The sequence below is a fragment of the Colias eurytheme genome, chromosome 26 (assembly GCF_061535395.1).
Source record: "Colias eurytheme isolate Ceu_HAF_F1 chromosome 26, ilColEury1 Martin Lab GWU primary, whole genome shotgun sequence".
Lineage (NCBI taxonomy): Eukaryota > Metazoa > Arthropoda > Insecta > Lepidoptera > Pieridae > Colias > Colias eurytheme.
Genome location: NC_143005.1, coordinates 818,950 through 842,392, shown reverse-complemented (window position 1 = coordinate 842,392; position 23,443 = coordinate 818,950). Strand labels below are relative to the sequence as shown.

Genomic DNA, 23,443 nt, shown 5'->3' with positions numbered 1-23,443 from the left:
GTGTTTTATCAAAGAGTAGTGTATAGTTTGCATAATTGTGAGAGGAATGAAAATAAAACAACAATAGTATTAAATAATGGTTTTATTTTAGTAAAACAAAATCATACAGTATAATGAAAAAACCGGGTTGTAAGCAAAACACAAGGCTCTTTAAATATTTTATTTTGAGGATTTTACTTTAAATTCATTGATTTTGATGTAAGTCAAAATAAAATTAACCTAGAGATTCCTTCAAAAATCAAATTGTGCTAAACCAAACACCAAATTAACCCTACATACACGAACAAATTATATACAAACATAACAACTTACAAAACCATCAACTTTAGTGTACCTTATAGTTTAATATCACATTTTTATGAAGTGGCTTTATCAATTTTATTAACAACTAATTATTAGAATGGAAAATCAATTATCTACAGAACAGCGTAGAAGATAGTAAATATAAAGAAATAAACAGAAAAGATACTGAAAAAAAAATCAAAACAAAATCCTAAATATACATAAAGTACATTATAACTATGTAGTTTTTTTTTACAATTTATTCATTTGGCAGTGTACATTCCTACCGTATTGAAGCAATTTATTTTTATAAAAAATCATAGCAACACTTAATTTATCAGTTAATTAAATCTACCTTAACAATAAAGTTACATAATATGTACAAAATACCTATTATATTGTGATCATTTTTTTTGTGTTTATGTGATTAGTGGTTACTATTCAAGTATACAAAGATATATAACAGAAAAAACGTATTCTTTTAATAATTACAGATACAATTCTCACTTTTTTATTTCTCTTATTGGATCTTATTGTGCTTGATAGACAAGCGAAATCCGACACTACCTCACTTATTTTAGAGTTCATTTTATGAATTCAATCGTAATTAAAACAGCATCTAGTAATCAGTCATATACAAAACGAAAACAATGACAATTCATTGATTTTTAATAAATCAACTCCCAAAATACCGATAGTTCATCAGAATACAGTATTTAATTCACAATAACAATCGTGACAACAATCACATTCTTGTATTTCCCAAAGCGCACACTTAACAATCACATAATAGAACATAATCCAGACAGTTCATTTCCCTTTTGCACTGGCGGCTGCCGTTTCAACTGTACTCCTTCCAACTTGGATTTCAATTTAAACTCTAGTTCTGGCTCTTCACCAGGGGGCAAAGGCTCATCATCAGCGCTGATGTCTTCAAGCATTTTATCATCTTGCGGGTTGATAAATGCTGGCACTTTGTTGATGTTGATGCGAATGCCTCCAAACGGCAGGCTTGGGGCTGGAGTAGCGTCTTCTAGTTGGACGTTGCCATCAATCGATGATGTGACAGTGATCTGTGTTGTTTCAATCACGGGTGCCACTATTGATTCCACTTCTGCTGTTATTACTGGTTCATCATCTGTAAAAGAAAGATATTGAATTCATATTTTTGGTTTTATGGCATTTAAATGCTTTATAAATATAAATTTATAAAGAATAGAAAAAATTCGATCACGAGGCGGGACACGAACCCGCGGTGTGTCCCTTCAGACACATAAAAACTGAAAGAATAGAATAAATTCGATTGCTCTGGCGGGTCACGAGTGGCTGTCAGGCATCCGCCCCGGAATGGCGCGAAAGGATGCGGGTTCGAGTGCCGCCTCGTGATCGAATTTTTTCTATTCTTTATAAATTTATAAGAAAGATATTTTTATTTAAAAGATTAGCACTAGTTATCAGCAAAGTACCTTGTTCTTAAAAAATATGTTTTAAAAAAGAAAGGAATAATCTTCTTCAAACGGCAACTTATAGCGAATTTGACACAGGTTAAACAAGATCCATACATTCAAAATTTATTTGTTGAATTGCAGTAACAGAGAGTTCAAATTTATTATACTTTGAGCAATAAATACTTAACAACTAAGTTCTTATCCTATATCTATCTAGACTACCAAGAAGTTATATGGACTCAAATTATAATTTATCCATCACATTAACCCTAGAAAGATAGTCTGCGTCAAAATGACTCGCGTTTTCGAAATATAGTTGTATCTTTTTAAATGTCGCGAATCCATAACTGTACGTTTAGGACATTTCATAAGTTACTGAGAGCTACCCTATGGTATACGTGGCAATAAAGTTAATGTAACCGATTTTGAAATATAACGACTATGTGAGTCAAAATTACGCATGATTATCTTTCCCGTACTACTCAATATGATTATCTTTCTGGGGTTAAAAGAATCCAAATAATCACCTGGATCAACGGGCTCTTGCTTAATTTTGACCTTGGCAAAGTCGATAGCAGCGAGCTCGTCCCGTTTGGTCCTCTCTGCTTGCGTCTCATCATCGGTGTCTCCTTCATCCTCCACGATCACCTGTTCCACCGGCTCCGCTTTGAGCACCACGTCGTCTTCATCACCGTCGTCTGCTTCGTCAATCTGGTGGGAAATATATGTAACAAAATTATTATACTTATACACAAACAAGCTTTCCACCCACGGCATCGCGGTGCGCATTCAGTCAAAGAAAAACCCGCATAGTTCCCGTTCCCGTAGGATTTCCGGGATAAAACCTATCCTTTCTCGGGTATCAAAACATCTCTATACCAAATTTCATGCAAATTGGTTCAGTAGTTAAGGCGTGATTGAGTAACAGACAGACAGACAGAGTTACTTTCGCATTTATAATAATTATTAGTATGGATTGATAACTATAACTATGAGTTTTTGTTGTGACTTAGTTTCAAAATTCAGTAAAGTATTATTTAGCATAAATCATGAAAATGCATGTTCTGCATTCCACACATAGTCGCAACAAAATTTTGTTAAATGTATTATTCAAACGAAATAATCACAGTCTCAAATATCAAAAGGCACAGAACAAATAACACAAAACAAATTTAACACACCTTCAAATTCCAAAAACGTCTCTCTCAAAATGTAACGCGGAATATATAAAACAGCATATTATTAAATACAAGGCTTTTCAAAGAATCAAAATTTAAAACGGAAACATCATCATAATATCAAAATTAGTCAAATAATAAATCCTACAAAAACCCAAATAAATAAATCATGTTAGTGTGTTTTTGAATCTATACTAATATTATAAATGCGAAAGTAACTCTGTCTGTCTGTCTGTTACTCAATCACGCCTTAACTACTGAACCAATTTGCATGAAATTTGGTATGGAGATATTTTGATTCCCGAGAAAGGACATAGGCTATCTTTTATTGCGAAATATGTACCACGGGCGAAGCCGGGGCGGACCACTAATAAATAAATAAATGTTTAAAACTCTCAATACCTCAACAGGCTCCGACTCCAAATCATTATCTGGCTCGACCACCTCGACAACCGATTCATTGTCCGACTCATCAGCTTCCACGTCCCTGATCTCGATCGCTTCTTCGTCTTTACTCTCCTCTGCAATGTCCACTGTGGCTTCTTCCTTTGGAGCATCCTTTGTGAGTGACGCCTGTAAAGGAAAATCAACATTTTATTATTGTTGCTTATTGATTGAACTGCATTTATTTATTTATAACACTTTACTATGCTAGTAATACAAATTACTTAAAACTAAAACTTATAGCTAATCTAGCACAGAGGGCGGCCTTATCACTCAAGAGTGATCTCTTCCAGGCAACCCACTGTGTGAAGTAATAAAGGAGGAGAAATAAAGGTGCATTTACTGCATTTTATAAATAAAATCATCCTTAAACAACGTACCACGCAAACAAATCACGCACCATACATTCGTAAAACCACAAACGCGCATCTTATAACCATTAAATCACGCACCCTATAATTATTAAAAACACGCACCTTATAATCAACGTAGGACGCACCTCATCATCATCTAAGCACACACCTTATAACATTCGAAGCACGCAACTCATCATCATCGAAGCACGTACCTTATAATCATCGAAGCACGTACCTTATAATCATCGAAGCACGCAACTCATAATCATCGAAACACGCAACTCATAATCATATAAACACACCGTATAATCATCAAAACACGCATCTTATAATCACCGAAACACGCACCTTATAATCATCGAAACACGCACCTTATAATCATCAAAACACAAGACATGCACTATACAATTATCAAAGCCTTATTGCCTATTATCAAAGCATCGAAACACGCACCGTAAACTCATCAAAACACTAATCACGCACCTTATAATCATCGAAGCACGCACCTCATAATCACCGAAGCACGCAACTCATAATCATCGAAGCACGCACCTCATTATCATCAAAACGCACCATACACTCATCAAAACACTAATCACGCACCATACAATCGTAATCACTTGTCACGCACCTTATAATCGTCGAAGCAGGCCGGGTGGTAGTTCCGGCCTTCGTGCTGCACCGAGTTGCGCAGGTGCCACTCCTCGCGGTCCTCGTTATAGAACTGGTCGAACGCATCGCCGCACAGTGCGCAGTGCCGGCCGGCGGGCGGCCCCGCGGCTACGCTCGGGGCTTCGCCCGCTTCGAGGATCTCTTCGGAGGCTTCTTCCTCCGCGCCGCCCGTTTCGAACCAACTCTTTTCTGTGAATTTAACGTTAGCATTAAAATGTTTTTATACTATTTAAATGAGATAGCGTGAATGTTTGTGATAATAGATAGAAAGAAAAAAACTAAATTATTTGATTATCGATTTTGATTAGTCCGAGTTATAAAGCTTGATTTTTATGTCTATGTATAAAGTAATTTTAGAAAATGTTCAGTTTTGTTAACCATTAATCAAAGTTTTACTCTATCTTTCAATACTACAAACTTTTAAAATAAAACAATTGTGTTGTTATTTGCGTCTCATTTGTTAACAAATAAACAGAACAACATAGAAATCAATTAAAAAAATCAGTCAAACTAACCTCGCTCCTCCAAATCCTCGATCTCCTCATACTGCACCCAGTCAGACAGATCATAGTGCCAATGCCTGCTATGTGCCCTCCTCGCAGAGTCCCTTTCACGTCTATTCTGTCGGAAATGCCAGTCGAGGTGCTGGGAGTATCGCACCGTGTGTTCGGGGGGAAACCGGGCCCCGCAGCCACTGCATTGCATGCCGCCGTAGAGCTTCGCTACTATGGCTGGTTGTTTACTGGAATATGGAATTACGAATGAAATCTAGACAGTGGTTGAGAATAGAATGCTTGAAAAGATAATAGATGTGTTTAAAAATATGTAATGGGATGCCTTAATTAATACTCCATAATTCTATATGAATTTTTCTAGTAAACACAATCGAAAATAAACAATTTTATCAGATCTTACCTCTATATCATTGTACCATCATAAGTAGGATTAACACAGAAAACATTTAGCTAAATAATCAATTGCACAAAGCAATTATTGTTTATCATTTTCATATTCTTTTCTCAAAAAATTGACTTTCGTGTATCGATAGATAAAAAGATACTTACACTCTCAACGTCTCCGGCTTCAACAGATCCACCTTATGCACAACACTCTTGTCTTCTTTCTGCTTCTGCTTAACGTCTTCCTTGACATCTTTCACCTCAGGCTTTTGCTCATTGATCACAGACACGATACCAGAAGCAACAAGCTTCGCAAATAAATCGTTTACATTGATATTGCCCAATACTGGCATGGGATTGGGTTTTTCTTCAGCGGGCGTTTCTAAGCCGGGTATTTTGTCCGGTTTCACGAATAATGGTTCAGCCGAACTGTACTCTGAGCTCGCGGCCGGCGCCATGCTTGTTGGCATCAAGCTTGCTAGCATGTCGAGACCTAGAAAAAATGGAGTCAGATTATACAAAGTTTTACTGAGGAATAAAAACAATCAAATTTTCGGGAAACTATTTTTTTTATTAAATAAAATAATTCTCACGAGGAACGGCATCATTAATGATTGATTAAATCAAATTAATCTGATATATGTATTAATTTTAATTAATAGCTTACCTTTATTTTCATTATCAGGGCTAGGCGACTTCTGAGGCCTATCCTGTGGCTGTAAATCAGTTTCCATCGACACTTCATTATTTTCCACAATTGCTTTTGGCACTGAAGAAACTTTACCCTCCATATTTGCAATCTCTACTTGTCCTGGCTTAATGTATTTAGGCAAAGCAGAGAACCTAACAAAGTATTTCTCTCCATTAATCAGTATGGGCTTAGGAAGATCTCCAAACTCAACTTTGAAAGGTTGCTCATTGATAAGTACCGTCTGCAACGCGTCTACGAAACGTATCGTAAAGTATTGTCCATTCACTTGGAACTTTTGTACTTTGGCATCTAAATAAACAGGACACACGGTTGTTGCGTTTACAATAAGATTTATTTTACCAGCTACGAGATCGGTTCTCTTCGCTTTACCTATATCTACTTGGGGGAGAGGTCCTTCTAAATGTACTAGATGCGGTTTTCCATCAATTATGACACCAACTGGCTGACCGCCAAAGAAACATTCGTACCATCTTCCATTTATGTACAACTCTCTGGTGGGAGCGCCAAATCTGATATCAAATACTTGTTCATCTATTTCCACTTGTTTGTAACCTTCCGTAAATGATAGAACTACAGAATCTTTATTATCAAATGTGACGCGTCGACAGCCCGGTAAGAATTTGATCTCGCGCGGATCGTCCCAGTCGAGCATAATCACTGCCGTCTCACCGTAGAACCTTATTTCTCTAGGAATACCATCAATTTGAATAGTTTTAACTGGATCTTGATCTGTGTACTCGATAATTCTATAGTCAGTCTGTGGGATTTCATAACCAGGCAGACCAAGGGGTGGTGGGGTCGATGATCTCTCGTAAGGTGTGAGAGGCGATTCCCCTTGGCACATGCCGAGTTTTGGCGCTGGAAGTGGAGGAGGCATTGGCATTCTTGGATCGAAAGGTGGCCGTGGCATTCTCTTATCGAATTTACCGCGGAAGTACGGAGGAATCGGTCCTCTGAACCTTCTAGGTCCGAACTCATCCATTCGCGGTCGCGGACCTCTCCACATGGGGAACGGTCCCATATTAGGATACATTGGCATCATTGGAGGCATTGGAAGTAATGTTTTCCTCTCGCCATCTATTTCCTCGTAGTGGTTGTTAACTCTCATATCGGAATCTTGGTTGTGTATATTATCTTCTGGCGCCGAGTCGGCATAAGCGGATGGCGTGATTCTCTCATCGATATCTCCAAACCTATTCCGCTCTGAGGGAGACGATTTAGGAGACGGAACTTTAAGGTTTTCTTCTTGAATATGCGCCTTTAATTTACGTTTAGATATTTCAAGCGATTCACGTTGTTTTGCCTCCTTCAACTTTAACTTCTCATTAAGTTGCAACACTTGATACATCAGAGTATTATATTGATTTTTGTCGAGCTGACCATCATTATATTGTTCTTTTGCTTGACTCATGATTATCGAAATAGTCTTTTTGTGATCTTCTGCATCGAAATCATCGCCACTTTCCGCTCTAGCTTCATTTTCATCAGTACTGATTGTACGACGTCTTTCTTTTTCAATACCTAAAACAAATACAAATTATAATCATAATGCTTAAAAAATTGTAAGCATATCACTTATTTAATGACATTAAATATACATACTAGGAGATTTGGTAAATAGGAGCGGTCTTCCTAATCGATCCTTGCTCCTAGTTGCCTCGGCTAGCTTAGCTCTAACTAGATCTAACTGTGACGGTGTTTTTTTAATAGATTCCTTCTCTTTAACTTCATTCCAATCCTTTTTAGGAGAACCAACAGGAGTAGATTCTTTGTAATCATCGTCTTCATCCATTTTGTCATTTGGCACATTATTTACTACAGGAGCTGGTTGGGGACCGTTTAATTCTTCTACTTGAGGTAGTTGTCGCAAATCTACGTCTTCGTTACCAAACAAGCTGAAATTAATAATAATATACTTTAATTCATACCAAAAACAAACTACTTGACTTTGCCTCTTATAACTGAAAAAATATTAGTCACTTTACATAAATATAAAAGGAATCATGATACTTACATATCAAACCTATCAAGCTTATTTTTCTTTACTTTGCCCTCTAGCGTTTCAGTAGACGGCCGTTTCTGACCGATAGGCGCCGCCTGTTCTGCTATAACGGGATGCAAAACACGCAAGTCTACATCCTTATTTTCCAGAATAACCTCCGGTAAATCTGAAAACACGTCTATATTTAATGCAGTTAATTTCAAGGCGGAATGTACTCCAACCCTTACGTTTACCTTCATACCAGATCCAAGTTCGCAGAAGCAAGATGAATACCAGTGCTTCGTTCAATTTTAATTATTATCAATAATGTCGGTCCAGTGAGCTGACTTTTGGTCATAAATAAACTAAGTGTATGAACTAAATAATATATAACAGTCTTTTTATTCATTGAAATCATAATCACATGAGATTACAGTGATAATTATAATAACGATTTTCATATAAAGAAAAGTTGAATAAATATCACACAATACAAATCAAATTGATTAATAATGTTGAAATGATTCCAGAGAAATGTACACCACATTTCTACACTTAGTTAATGCTATCTAATTAGTATAAAATTCTTGACTGTAATTTTTTCACTAATTATAAATACTTACAGTAGTGTAGCCTGATCGATATTTTCAGGTAAAAATAAAGGATAAAAAATACATAAGTTTTCAATAAAGACAATTTAGTGAGTTATTAGGATGAGAAATTACGAATTTGGGAGTAATAAAGAGGTGTTATCTATCATAATATTGTACTAAATATAAATTTAATTTTAGATCTCGTGAGTTGGTTTCGAAATTGTATAAAGCCATCGTATTTATTATGGCTATGTTTAGAATTGTTCTATCTTTATAAACGCAACACTTGTCTAAAAAAATGGATGTTTTCAAAATCAATGTACAATCAATTAAACGGGTTATTGAATGTATCAAATATATATACAGTAGCACCTCGTTAAGTCGAACCTCGATAAGTCAAAAACCTCCAAATCTCGAAAAAATGTCTTGTTCCCCTTCCCTTCAAACCCGAAAACCTCCGTTACTTGAAATATTGACCCTCTGTTAGTCGAAATTATCACCGAGTCCCTCCAAGCCATTTTGGTACATATTTTCACTCTATAACTCGAAAAATTAAATTTGACCTCTGTATCTCGAACATAGCAACGTTTTATTTTACAACCTTTATAACTTGATCATTTGGAATTTATTACCTCTATTGTTCGAACAAAAATAAGTTACTTACCGACTTTAACAACTTGCCGACAGTGCAAGTACACTATTGTTTCTTAGAAAACATTTTAGGAGTATACGATACCTAATAAATTTATGACTCACGTAAACACGTGTTTGCATTAAGTATCTGATGACGAAATTATCGATTCAGTAGCTCAGAAAACCGATACTAATGATTAAGATGACATAGAAGACGTGAATAGTAGTACATGCGCTCCATAGGTTTCCATCAAAGAGACAAGAACCGCATTGAATACCTTACGGAATTTTATAGAGCAAACCAGTATCTCTGAAGAAGAAGAATTTTCTGCTCTTTATAGATTAGACAATGCTAGAGAACAACCAAATTATCTAAAGCAAAAAAAAAAATGATTTGAAATAATGTTGATTTGTAATAAATAAAAACATGTTTGTCACCTCTGCAAGTTGAATTTTAATGTACTTTACCTCTCTAACTCAAAATTTATAAGAATAAACCTCAAACTCTTTATGTCGAATCAAAATCCGCCTAAGTCGAAATCCTCCATAAGTTGAAAACTCTATTACTCGAATTTTTTGGCGTCTCCCTTGATATTCGACTTATAGAGGTGCTACTGTATAACATAAAAAAATAATTAAAAAGATAATTTATGTTTTAGACCACAGAATTTCTGAATAAAATTAATTAACTTATACTAACAGAGTTTATAGACATCTGTTTTTTTCAACGGATAACAGACAGACAGTAAACTGATATCCTTGTATAACTTTTTTTTTGGATGGATGTTAGCTTGGACTGCCGTAAATGTGCTTGTTTTAAACTGATATCGAGGAAAATAATCTCTTACTGGCTAACTATTTGTACAATGTCTAACAAAAAACAGAAACACCTAAAAGGTCAATGTGGGTGCATCCTTCATTATTGGTAAACGAAAAAGATGGTCCATTTCATACTCTTTTGCCGAAGTATCTCCTTCTTTAGCCGATTTTGATTATTTTCCGAAGAAAACTGGCAGTACGTTCCGAGAGTGTCAACACGCACTAACTGGCGTGGATGACCGATCTTTTTTACGCCGGACCGATGTCCGGTGCATGTTAACACAGCCATTCGCTACCATTATAAACCACTTCGAATCCACTTAAAATCCGATGTCCGATGTTTGATCCAATGAAAAAGGCGGACGAAGGACGTTTACAAATGCTCTAAAAGCCAAAGTTATCCTATTTAGATGAACACTTACTTGAGCACGCCCATTAATTGAAATCGAAAATATTATACTGTTCAAGTCTTATCTACAATCAGTTCTATGGTTCGTTCCTTTAATGTTGAATAGATGTTTATAAACTTTTAAAAGTAAATGTATGTTTTTAAGCGTGAAAAAAGATACAAAAATCGTCATGTAAATGAATTAGTTTAACAGTGATATTCAAATTAAAATGTAGTAATGGATTAATATGTAAATTAACTTTAAATTCGATGTAATTGAAAAATTTGAAAATTCTGAAGATATTTGCAGCTATCATCACTTACATTACCAATAAACACACAACAGATTGCAGTAGATTAGGAAATCCTCCATTGTAATTCCCGTCGTTGTTATGATTTTAATTGTTATTTATATTTATTTCACTTTGCTTGAAAACTACTACTTGTGTAGTGGGTTGTCTTCAATGGTTTGTTGTGTTTATTCTCCAAGAAACATCATTATTGAAGATGTATCGTTAAAAACAAAAATGTGTAATGATTTTTCAACTTTATCATTTTTGAAAGGAATAAAACGCGTTTGCGCGTAAAACTTGGATATATGTGTTTTCAGTGTAAATGTTGTGTCAGCTCACTGGGTGTTTTTGTAAGGTGAAGTGATTATGTAAAATTTATATACTTTGTTATATTAATGGGGTATTTAAGGTAATGTTAATTTTTTTTTTTCACTTGGAGTTGATGACCTTAAAAATAAAGGGTAGAGAATCCTACACATGTCAATATGAATACTCATAGACTTGAAAAATGTTTTATTTCCACACAGTGCTGGCTTACAACCTAATATCACAGTTCGACTAGAATTCGTCTTTTAATCTAACCTCGCATTCTAAAGAGGGAAATCTTACTTGTAGATTCTTCTGGAACTTTCTTCTCGGGGACTTTTTCCTCGGGCCTTTCGGGACTTTCGGATTTCTCTTTATTCCGTCGCATGTAGCGCTCCTTATGGTAATTTTTGAGCTCTTTGAAAGCGACAACCTCCGGTTCCGCCGGTTTCTCGTCGACTTCCATTCTCTCTTTGAGTTTTAATTTCTTATCTTTATTCTTCGGTTTCTTTTCCGGCGAGCTCGAGCTGCTGTCCTTCGAGCTGTCTCGACTCTCCTTTCGCTTCTTTTTCTCGCGCGACCCGTCCTTCTTTCTTTTAATCGGCGTCGGTGGATCCGTTTTAGGTTCGGTTCTACTAATTTTCGGTATCGGGGGCAGTTTGTTGATTTTCTTCGGGTCGGACACGTGTTCGAGGTACGCTTCGACCGGTTTGTCTTTGTGTTCCTTCTCAATTTTTTTGGGTCGGCGTTCCCTCCTTTCGAGGCGAGGGTCTCGGCGGCGGGGTTCCCGTATGTCATTGGGTACATCGATGGTGATGACATTCTTGCGTTTGGTGACGCGCTCAAGCGGCTTGATGTCGAACACGTTGGGCGCGATGGGGGGCGGCGCGAGGGCGTGGGGCGCGAGGGCGAGGGGCGCGGGGGCGACGGGCGCCGGGGCGGGCGGGGGCGCGGGGCGGCGCGCGAGGCGCGGGTCGCGGCGTGCGGCGGCCAGCGCTCCGCTCACGGGCGCGATACGACCCGCCCCGCTCGTTTTGTTCACGGGCTGCGGAACATAACTTATATTGAAAAACTAATTTCGCAGAATACATTTCAGACAACTTTATTCATCTGTGTAGGGTGCTTTAATCTGTAATATTTAAGTGTGCATAACATGTCTTTCAAAATATGTTTGTTGTACAAAAGTATATTCTGTTGTATAATTAATATAGCAAAAATTACAATGTTATAAAAAGTAAACAATGCAAGGTCGAAAGTCAACACTTAGAGAACAAATAATAGTATAATTAACCACATTAAGTACTATCTTTTAATTTTATATTTATTAAGAATCACAATAACCAGTTTTTATTTGATGTAGTAAAAATTAAAATTTAAATATAGAAGTGGTTCAGCTTAGGATATAAACTAAAAAACTAACCATGCAAAGTAATACAATTAAAAAATCCAGCAAATTTTTGAAATTGCTGTGACTAACTTCAACTTTAAAATAATATCTTACGACATCGAGAAACCATCTTAATTAGTTTATGGTCTGATTAACAAGAAACAGCTCAAGATAAAATTTAAAGATCTGTTGTGTACCAAGTGTTTTTAATAACTCAGGCCCCGGAATCACAGACACAATAGAAAATCCATTGTGTCGTGGACCGATCGGGCCGTTCGGGGCTCAATGGGTTAATAAAACTTACCGGCCCCAATCTCTGTTTGACGGACACGGCGGGTGCGAGCTCCATGGGCGGAGCGACCACCGGGTTCACCATCGCCACCGGCATCGCGCTTGCCACCGGACACAACTGTAGACAATACATAATTGATTCAATAAATAGATAATCTATATATATAAAACTCAAAGGTAACTGATATAGTGATCTATCAACGCACAGCCCATACCACTGGACATATCGGGCTGAAATTTGGCATGCAGGTAGATGTCCTAACATAGGCGTCCCCTAAGAAAGGATTTTAGAGAATTCATCCCCAAGGGGATTAAATAGGGGATGAAAGTTTGTACCATGAAAATTCATCTTTTCCACGCAGGCGAAGCTGCGGGCAACAGCTAGTTTATAAATAAATAAAAATAAACACTTCTAACACAGAACCTAAAACTTAGTACCTACATAATGTAAACTTTGAAAAGTGTTTATAAACATTTACACGTGTTTATATACGTTTGCATAACATGTTTAAAAACTTATCAAATGTGGATCGTCTACGGAAGAGAATCAACAAGAAACTCGATAGTTTTCTGTACATTGACATAAACAAATATCCAAATAAAAACGCGTTAAAAACTAGAAAATACTGTATTTTCTAAAAAATGTCTTTACCCTATATTGTAGTCATATCTTTTGTATTTATTTATTTATTTATTTATTTAAGCCTTTATTGCTGATACAAACATACATATAAAACTAAATCTATCCTTAACACTATTAGGTATCTAACACATCGGATTTTCTGGTTTGTTGATCAGCGTGTCTTGTGACACATAGGCCTCTTCCAGCCGCTTCCACTCATTTCTATCCTTCGCATGTCTGGTCCATACTATTCCTCCAACCTTTTTAATATCATCTATCCATCTCTTCACTTGTCTACCTTTCCTTCTTTTTCCATCACGTGGTTGCCATTCTGTTAATATTTGTGTCCATTTCGTTTTACTGTCCCTAGTCATGTGTCCCGTCCATCGCCATTTCAATTGCCTTATTTTCTTTATTATATTTTCCACCTTGGTTATGGAACTTATTTCTTCTGCTGTTTTACGATCCTTAAGTGTTACGCCTATCATACTTCTCTCCATTGCCCTTTGACATGATCTTAGTTTTAAAAGATGTCTTTGAGTTAGCGCCCATGTTTGGCACCCGTATGTAAGGCATGGTAAAATACATGAGTTGAACACTTTTCTTTTCGATATCATTGGAAAATATTTACTTTTAAATATTTCTTTTAGTGACCAATATTTGTTCCACGCGTAAGACACCCTTCTCTCTATTTCTAACTCCGACTGGTCCCTAAATGATATTAATTGCCCCAAATATGTGTAGCTTCTCACGTATTCAATTGTTTCTCCTTGAATTTCGATCGGTATTTCTTCCCTATTAGTCATCACTTTTGTTTTAGCTTTATTCATCGTAAGTCCAACTTCCCTACTCTTATCTTCCAGCTGTTTTAACATATGTTGAAGCGCATTACCACTGTCGGATATTAATACCAAGTCATCCGCAAACCTTAGATGATTAAGTTTTTTACCATCGATATTTATACCCATATTGTCCCAGTTTAATTGCCTAAATATGCTTTCCAATACGGCCGAAAAAAGTTTTGGGGATAAAGGATCTCCCTGTCTTACTCCTCTAGCTATCGGAAACTCTTCACCAGCTGTTTCTAGTTTAACTTGTGCGCTACTATTCGTGTATACGTTTCTAATTATGCGGATGTATTTCTTTGGCACACCCTGATGCACTAGTGACTTCCAGAGCGAGTTGTGTTTTATTGAATCGAATGCTTTAGTATAGTCAACAAAAGCGATGTATAAAGGTTTGCAGTATTCCTGACATTTTTCTACAAGCTGTTTTATGGCATGCATATGATCGACCGTTGAAAATCCCGCTCTAAAGCCAGCTTGTTCCATAGGTTGTTGTTCGTCTAAGAATGCCGTTATTCTTTTCAATATCAATTTAGAAAATACCTTGTAGATATTATTCTTTTGTATTACGACCATAATAATAATTATCATACACTTTCTTCATGACAATACATAATTCTTGTATAAAAATAGGTTAACAAGTATCGAAGCGACGAGCTTGTTAAGATTTTAGTTCTAAAATACCGCACGAGCCGAGCGAGTGCCAGAATCGAATTTAGGGCAATTCCCATTGAAACATAAACTAATATAGATCCAAAAAGAACTTAAGATAATTTTAATTTTAATCTCAACTTTTTGTAATAATGGCATTTATATTAATGAATAGGTGCTTTAATGAAAATCGTGTTTAAACTGTAACTTAGTATATTATGTTATATTAATAACATCTAAATTTATTAAAATTTTTGAGGAAACCAGAAGAATTTATACATCTTTTTCTACTAGCAAGATAACCATCATCATCTTAGGAATATGTAATCAGTTTACATCATTATGTAGATTTTATTTGTCTAGCTGGTTCAATGTAGGGTCGAATACAGTCTAAGTAATTAAAATTAAGGATGAGTGTCTCTGATTGATTGAGTATTCATTGTATATTGTTTTGTTATTTCATTACATTATTCATTGTATAATGTAATGAAATAACAAAACAATATACATTTTACTACATGTATAAATTATTATGTGCAAACATAATAATTTATATAACTAGTCTGGTCATAAGTTCTGTCATTATGTTAGATTTTCAAATATTTCATGTTTACCGCAAATTTCTTTTTCACGTTCGATATTTGATTATTTTACGCGTTAAAAAACGACACATTTTATTAGAATAACGTATTTGTTACAATGTAGTGGACGCAAAAAGAAGACAGAGTCGCTGTTCTCGCTCTGCATCGCAGCGGTTACGCGCTAAGAGAAATTTTCAGTTTGCTTTAAAATTTATAAATAACACAGAGATTTTTTTATTGAACTATAAAACGATTTAAGTAAGATTCAAGAGTAGAAAATAGGAACGGTACGATTTGGACGACAGCAGTGATAAATGCAGTAAAGGTGTGAATAAGAAAAATTCCGGTCCGAAATCGAAAACAGTTAGCACTGCAGATGGGCCTTAGCAGTACCACAGTTAAAAGGGTGTTGAACGAGGGCCTAGGACTATAGGCTTATTGTAGAAAAACATCGCATCTTCTTAACACACGCCTGAAGATATTAAGACTGGATAAATGTCGCGCTTTACTTAAACGATACGCGAGAAAAATGTATCGTGAAATTCTGTTTTTAGATGAAAAAAATTTTACAGTGGAGGAGTGCTGCAACAAACAGAATATCAAAGTGTATACCCACAGTAGTGAAGAAACGTATCAACGTGTATTTCGAGTCCAACGAGGCCATCACCCCTTATCAGTAATGGTTTTCCTGGGAGTGTCTTATTTTAGCCTAACAGAGGTGTTTTTCTGTGAAAAGGGTGTGAAAATAAGTTCCAATGTTTACCAAAATACGGTCCTGACAAACCTCGTGAATCCTCCTTCTCAGACCATGTTAAAAAATCAGCACTGGGTATTCCAGCAGGACTCAGCACCTGCCCACAAAGCCAAGAGTATCCAAAATTGGCTGGCCGCCCATCAGATTGACATCATTCGTCATGAAGATTGGTCATCTTCTAGGCCGGACCTGAATCCTCTGGATTATAAAATCTGGTAATATTTAGAGGAGAGAACCTGCGCTAAATCCCACCCAAATTTGGAGTCACTCAAAGCATCCATTATTAAAGTAGCTTCTGACATAAACATGGACATGGTGCGTGCTGCGATAGACGACTGGCCGCGGTGGTTGAAAGCTTGTATCGCAAAACATGGATGCCATTTTGAATAATTTTTATACGAAATTATTAAGTAATATGTAAGCTTTATTGCCACATATAAAACAATAAATATATGAAAGTAACTTTTTGTTTATTCAATAAAACATATGTGACAGAACTTATGACCAGACTAGGTATGTAGTAAAATGTATAAAAAATTTATGCTGATAAACATATAATGTAATGAATATGAGCAGTTTGTGTTAGGGAAAATTATAAATAGATTCAAAAATTTGCTGATAATCTCTTGAGGAAATGTTTATTAACAATTTTCTCATACATCCTACAGTATGTTAGTTAAAAGTATTAACTAATACAATTGTATTATGCGAAACTAGTATAACTTTGTATAAACTATAACCTATTATCCAAATAATAATCAAAATATTTTTCTATTGTAATTGAAAAGAGGTAAAATTTTTAACTTTATGTTTGTAGGAGATCTTTGAATGATCTTTACTTTAACAATAATTAAAATTCGTCCACTCACAGAAAGCTACATGTTTAAAAGTGGCATAGGCTAGGATAAATTATATGGGGAAGGAACGGATATCTTTAATACAGGTTACCTACTTGGTAACTTGGCAAAGATGCCAGTCTCGAACCGTTAATTGAGATATACCTATCATGATACAGTTACCACCTAAATGTATTTAGCTCTAAGGTTAGGTTAAGTTTGATTGAATACGAATAGGCTCTATTTTATTCCAGTTTAAACTGGACAAGCCAGAGCAAGTGTTTTACAGAGATTAGAGTTTAGACACACAGAAATCAGATGAAACCATCCAACATAGCAGTAGGATCACTTACATCTAGGTACTAAACTGTACAAAATACACTCCTGATAAGTCACTAACCTTTTTAGCAGTCTTTAGCACACTTCACTTACATCTACTAATCTGTACAAAATACCTGATAAGCCACTAACCTTTTTAACAGTCTTTTCAGCCATCTGGAGCTGTCGCCTGGTCTGCTCCAGCTCCATTTCCACCTTCTTCCGCTGCAGCATCAGCAGTTCTTGTTCCTTCTTGGCGAGGATCGAGCGCATGTGTTCCTCCTCCTCGGTTAATGTGGACGAGCTTGGCGCTGGTGTGGTCTGCGGATAAATTATCTATTAAATATGTGACTGGGTTGCAACTATCATAAAATTGACTTTCTGAATAGATTTAGTAAGAGATTTAGTTCGTAAATAACTAGTGAACTTGTATTTTCAATCTATGGAAACATTGCTTAATTATTACATTACAATTTTCTGAATATTGTTAATTGCTTGTTTGAACTGTTGTGTGTTAAAAATCATTACAGAAAGTGTAAAAGAAATATAATTAGATTTGTGCAAACCAATTTAAAAATGTTATATAATATAGTAAAGTACATTACTAGATACATTTATAGCAGTTATATTAGATAAGCTGTAACTAAATAATTACTTTAAAGTGATAAAATTATGCATAGATGTATACATATGTAATAGCAATAAAAGTGCACAAGAGAAATTAGCTGTTTTCTAACTAACAATGAAATTATGCAACAATTTTGGTAAAAATTAAAAGGGGATTGAAATCCAATAAGAACTGCTGAATGCATAGCGCACGGGAATGATACACGAAAATTACATCAAACATAATCAACTAAAAAAACACCTTTTTCAGAAAATTTGGATTTACATGGATGTTTGACTGGTGAGGTTGTGCCTGGATTGGCCAGGCCGGGTCGATCAGGTTTACTTTCACATCCAGCTGGTACAACTTTGTGGACGGAAACACTTCATGCCATGTCTCCCGCAGCTTGAACATCTGCGACCTAATCTTCTCATCCACCTGTAATAGTGAACGCTCAAGTCATTACAAAATAGTTCAATAGAAAAATAACATTTAATTCACAGATAATGCAAACGAAACAATATTCACCTGTTTGAAAGTCTTTGTGAACATATTGACGATACTCTGCGAGAACTTCTGTGTGTATGCGCCACCAACATTCTTGATAATGGAATCAACTAAATACAGAACTGGCAGCTTGATGTCAGGGTGAACCTGTGCGGAGGAAACATACTGTCTAGTCCCAAACCCCTCATCTGAACAAGGCTTTCGCTTGTTCAGAACTCTCAATTGTAAGTTCATACAAGTCAATAACTGCGTTAAAAACAACCGACTTCAAACTTGCACTTGCAACATTTACAAATACAGACAAAAATGCTCATAAAATAAAAACTACTGGGCCTATCCGAATAAAATTTTTATGGGACCAATTCGACACCATCCCGCATCGAACAAAAAAAGAATCACGTAAATCGGTTCAGAAACCACGGAGTAATCGGTGTACATACATAAAAAAAAAAAAAAAAAAAAAAAAACATACCGGCCGAATTGATAACCTCCTCCTTTTTTTTGAAGTCGGTTAAAAACCCCGTAAAATAAGTGGTGTGGGTAAGAATAAGACAAGATTTTGTTTAGCAAAACCCGTTTAATTTAATCCTCAATGAAAATAAATTAGAAGTCAGTTTCAAAAACTCTTTATTTCTCAACAACATGTTGTTACAACTGGAAAAGAAATGTTAATTACATACCAATGTAGGCTCGCATTCTCTACACTAGTGATGTGCTTTATACAGGCATCCCCATTGATTTTAATCATATACCAATTAAGGGCTTGGTCTAGTAGTGCAAACAAATGCATCCTGTCATCCTATATGTAAATAATACAAATGTACTAAGGGAAAGTTGCTTCACTTAATTTTTAAAAATTAAATCATTCGTATAATTTAATATTCGTAATAAGTACCAAAAATGACAATTTGAAACAATTTTCGTGAAAATTACACCGGGTGATTTTTTCTATCAGTACACAAAATTTGCGAATACTTTCTATTGATATCTTCAACTTCATGTTTATATAACTGATCAACTTTTACAAAGAAATTTGGACGAAATATAAAAAAAATAAGCTTTCCATACAAAATGCATAACTCTATACATTTTTTTCGACCTAAGTTTCTTAGTGAAAGTTGTTCAGTTTAACTAATAAAGCGGATAAACAAATTTTGTATATAATAAAAAAAATGTAATGTTTGTGTTAAAAAATTATAAAATAGAAAAATACGCAAATGAAAACAAAAGATATTTATTTCTGACTAGCTTCCGCCCGCGACTCCGTCCGCGCGGATGTCAGTCTTCGCGTCTTCTACAGATTTATTATATTATGTATAATATATAGATTTATATTGATAAACCTAATAAATCTTTTGCTAGCATTCTGATGCTTTATCGGTTGCACTGGATTTATCTCTTTTTTTTCAATCGCTTGAATGATATAGGATGGGTCCTTGATGGGCATCGAATGCTGAAGTCTCGAATCAATCAATTCTGACAGTAGGCAATTTATGTAAAATCTTGATAATGGTCCATCATTTTATTTTGCCTAAACGTTACATACTTTTTTATACAGGGTGTCCCACTATTGGTATACTAAGCGCGAAGGAACTTGTAGTTTTGCATACACTGATCACGTAAAAAATACTTAAACAACAAAATTACGTCAAAAATTTTTTGCTAAATTTTTCCTGAAAATCCATGTTCTCTTCTCTAGCTTCGCGCAGCCGGCATATAACGCTTCTCTTATATGAGCATTTTGTCTATGAAAACATAATCTTAAACGATAGCTCACGTGCGGGTGGCAAAGTAGTGCGGGTTGCTTGTTATGGGTGTACACATAGATTTTAAGAATTCATCTATTTGAAAATAAAATGCGTCTGGAATTTTATAAGTATTTTTTACGTACTCAGCGTATGCAAAACTATAACCTCCTTTGAGCTTAGTATACCAACAGTGGGACACCCTGTATATTCTATTTTTAACGAATGATTCACTCCAGTCCAAACAGCAAATGAGCAGACTTCTGCTTCTGCAACGTTTAGTTGTCCCTGAATTTGGAAAAAATAGTCATGATTCTTATCTATGACAAAAGTGTTATTTTTTGCATTGTATTTCAAATATTATTTTTTTTATTTTTAACCGCATCTTCCGCATTCATGTCTTTTGCCGGAATTAGACATTTAACTTCTACTAGTCCCATTTTCCCTTTTTGATATGGGAGTGTATAAAGTAAATTTTTTAGATATTTCTCGTTATACTTTTAAAAAGTTATTATTGTCATTTTGCTCATTAGGTAAAGTAATTTCGATATCAGTTTTAAGTTTTTTGATACCTGCAATAAAAACGTCATAATCGCCTGCACATACTTATCGATTACACCCTGTATACAATCCACCATCCACATTCATAATGTTTTCCTGTCCTCCTCTCCTTTACGCTGTTCACCGATACATTTTAAATGAGTAAATCTGCTACTACTGAAGGATGTTTCATTGTGATCAGCAAATTTTCACCACTGTTGTCGATTATTTGTTTTTCATTTTTAATCAGCAATTGGGAATCATCAGTTTTGTTTTTTGCAGATTGGTGATGTACCCTAACAATACGTCGAAAAGGGAAAGCATCAACGAATTATCGTTTTCGTCCTCTTTTTTTATTCTTCGCGTCTCTGTTACTTCTGTTTGTTTAGTTCTCAACACCCACTGAATTTTCTATGTTATTGTGATCTTCCATTACATCTGAGTTTTGATGATGTGATGATAATCCATTCGTTTTAATATTGGTACTTAGAGTTGGTAGACTAAACTAGAAATGGCGGACTAAATTTGTCAGCGCGTCTGTAAGATCAGAATATAAAACCAACATCCTGTATTTAAGTTACAAAATTAATAATCAAACAACATGCCGCTACGTTGAAAATGACTAGAAGAAAAAATTAAAAAACCTCGGATCAATTTTGGAGTAAACAAATCATTTTCCCCGTATGGGGATTTCCTCGCATGAACTTGGGAAGTTCAAGTTCTCAATACAAGTTTATATTATATTTCGTATTTCTCAAACGAAAAATAAACATTTTTGGAACTTCAAAAAAATTATATTATAAGAAAATTTATGAGCTTACTTTAGTTTTAAAGAAATATACATCCCTTTACTGACACCCCGTAAAATAAAGAAATTGTTGCCAAAAAATTGTTACGTTTGCAATCTATTTGGTTTCATTAACTTTATGTTCGAAGATAATTTTTTTTCTAGTATGTAGTTACACGCGTATTTTTTTCGTTTATTTTCCATATCGAAATCAAATGTTTAAAAATACGAAAATATGCACAAAACTAAGATAAAAATAATCAATTAACAAAAATATTAAATTTAATGAAGTAGAGCAACTTTCACTTCGGTATGAAGGAAAATCGAGCGTAGAGCACACGTCAGAACGCTCCGGCCCAAGGAGCGCGACTAAAGAAATTCGCTAGGATTTTTCCTAATTATTTTAAATATTTTTTTAATATTTAAAGAATTATCAAAATTCAAAAAAAAATTTTTTTAAAGGATTAATACTCATTGCTCTTCAACCAACTCGAATAAATTAATGGAAAAAATAACTTTTAGCAGTATTTATCAATAGATTTTGTAAGGCAAAAAATGGGAAATTTAATGAATTTATAACGTTCTAATTAAGAAAATCATAAGTTTTTCGGCAATTGTATTCAGCAGTTTTTAATAACGACTATATAAGGATAATAATGTGCTGATCAGATTGTGTAAATTGTAATCGGTTGCAACGTAGTGAGTGCACAAACTTAGCTCGAAATGTCTTTGGGGGAAAGAGACTTATCTTGAAGGCCTGATTAAGGTAACATAAAGTAACTTTACAAATGTGAAAAAATTCACGCGCATTGCGTATATAACACTAATTGATAAACAAGAAAAAAAAAATCAGTTTATCATTTCATTAGCCGGGAAAAAATTGTCAAATAACTTGTTGAAAACGCAATTTTGCTAGACTGCAGCCTTAAGTGGTAACAAAATATTAAAAAAATACATAATGAATTAATCATCAAACTAAAAAAAAGAAAGCTGTTCCAGCTGTTGATCATTTTATAAAGAAATTATTTTTTTCACAGTATTTTATGGTTACTTGTTCCACTAATAGCAACTGACACGCAGGGTAATTTTATAACATAAATAGTCCAATGTCAATTATAAATAGACTTCTTAGCATTTATACAGCAGGTACTACACAATTAAATGTATTAGTTGGAACTTTAAATGTTTAACAAATCTTTTTTGTTTTGAGAAATAGAAATACGAATGAATGCGTTATCTAATCAATGACACAATATTGCATAGTGAAATCTAGAGCTCAGGGGATACCTGTTTGACGACATTAAGGAGTTTGTGATGTGAATGTCGAATTAATCACTGTTAACACAAAAAACGCAGCCAAACGTGCGTCATCATTTTGAACCACTTTCACGGAAATTAACGTGATACCGTGGTATGTCGACGCCCGCCGTACGCATTATTAAAAATATGAATTCACCTTCTCCAAATGCTTCTCCACCGTATCAACGATAACCCCTGCATGCTCGATGTTCTCTTCGGCGAGTATCGTGAGCATATTTATCAACGGCTTGCTGTTCACCGTCAAATCGGCCAAACTCGAAGCATATTCTTCTGCAATTTCCTTTTCTTTCGACATGTTGAAGATTTTCAAAAATCACCATAACAGGCACAATCCTCTGATGAACATCACTACAAAAATAAAATTTTTAAGTTGTAACGTGGCTTCACATTAAAAATGGCGTTAGTAGAAGAAACACGTAGGAAATTTAACTTACGTTATCACAGATAACGACGTGTTGATACTCAAGCTGGTAACAATTACACAATACGTAATGATTATATCACGTATGAAGAAAAGTACACATTTCACTATACATTTTAATCACGTAGAGCACTTATTTTGAAAAAATTTCCTAAGATCGCTCTTTGAGTTCTATCCAAGCAAACTCTTCGTGAATTTGTGAAATCAAAATGGCGTCGCAACTCGTT

At 35.1% G+C, this 23,443-nt stretch overlaps 1 protein-coding gene across 4 annotated transcripts; it reads right to left on the bottom strand.

The window, feature by feature from the left end:
- Nucleotides 1–69: 69 nt before the first annotated feature.
- Pcf11 (Pcf11 cleavage and polyadenylation factor subunit) lies at nucleotides 70–23,443 on the bottom strand. Of its 4 annotated transcripts, none has more exons than XM_090116880.1 (16): nucleotides 23,230–23,443; nucleotides 22,932–23,143; nucleotides 18,425–18,550; nucleotides 18,158–18,334; nucleotides 17,443–17,610; nucleotides 12,696–12,800; nucleotides 11,308–12,049; nucleotides 8,006–8,159; nucleotides 7,594–7,886; nucleotides 5,947–7,512; nucleotides 5,445–5,772; nucleotides 4,896–5,122; nucleotides 4,340–4,569; nucleotides 3,311–3,481; nucleotides 2,258–2,441; nucleotides 70–1,420 (listed from the first exon to the last, which is right to left on the bottom strand). In XM_090116880.1, exons 2-16 carry the CDS (start codon nucleotides 23,088–23,090, stop codon nucleotides 1,065–1,067), a joined length of 4,986 nt encoding a protein of 1,661 aa, XP_089973006.1. In that variant the 5' UTR covers nucleotides 23,091–23,143; nucleotides 23,230–23,443; the 3' UTR covers nucleotides 70–1,064. The 4 variants fall into 4 exon arrangements, with proteins under 4 accessions (XP_089973006.1, XP_089973007.1, XP_089973009.1 ...); XM_090116881.1 differs by having other exon boundaries at nucleotides 18,182–18,334; XM_090116883.1 differs by lacking the exons at nucleotides 22,932–23,143; nucleotides 23,230–23,443 and adding an exon at nucleotides 19,084–19,163.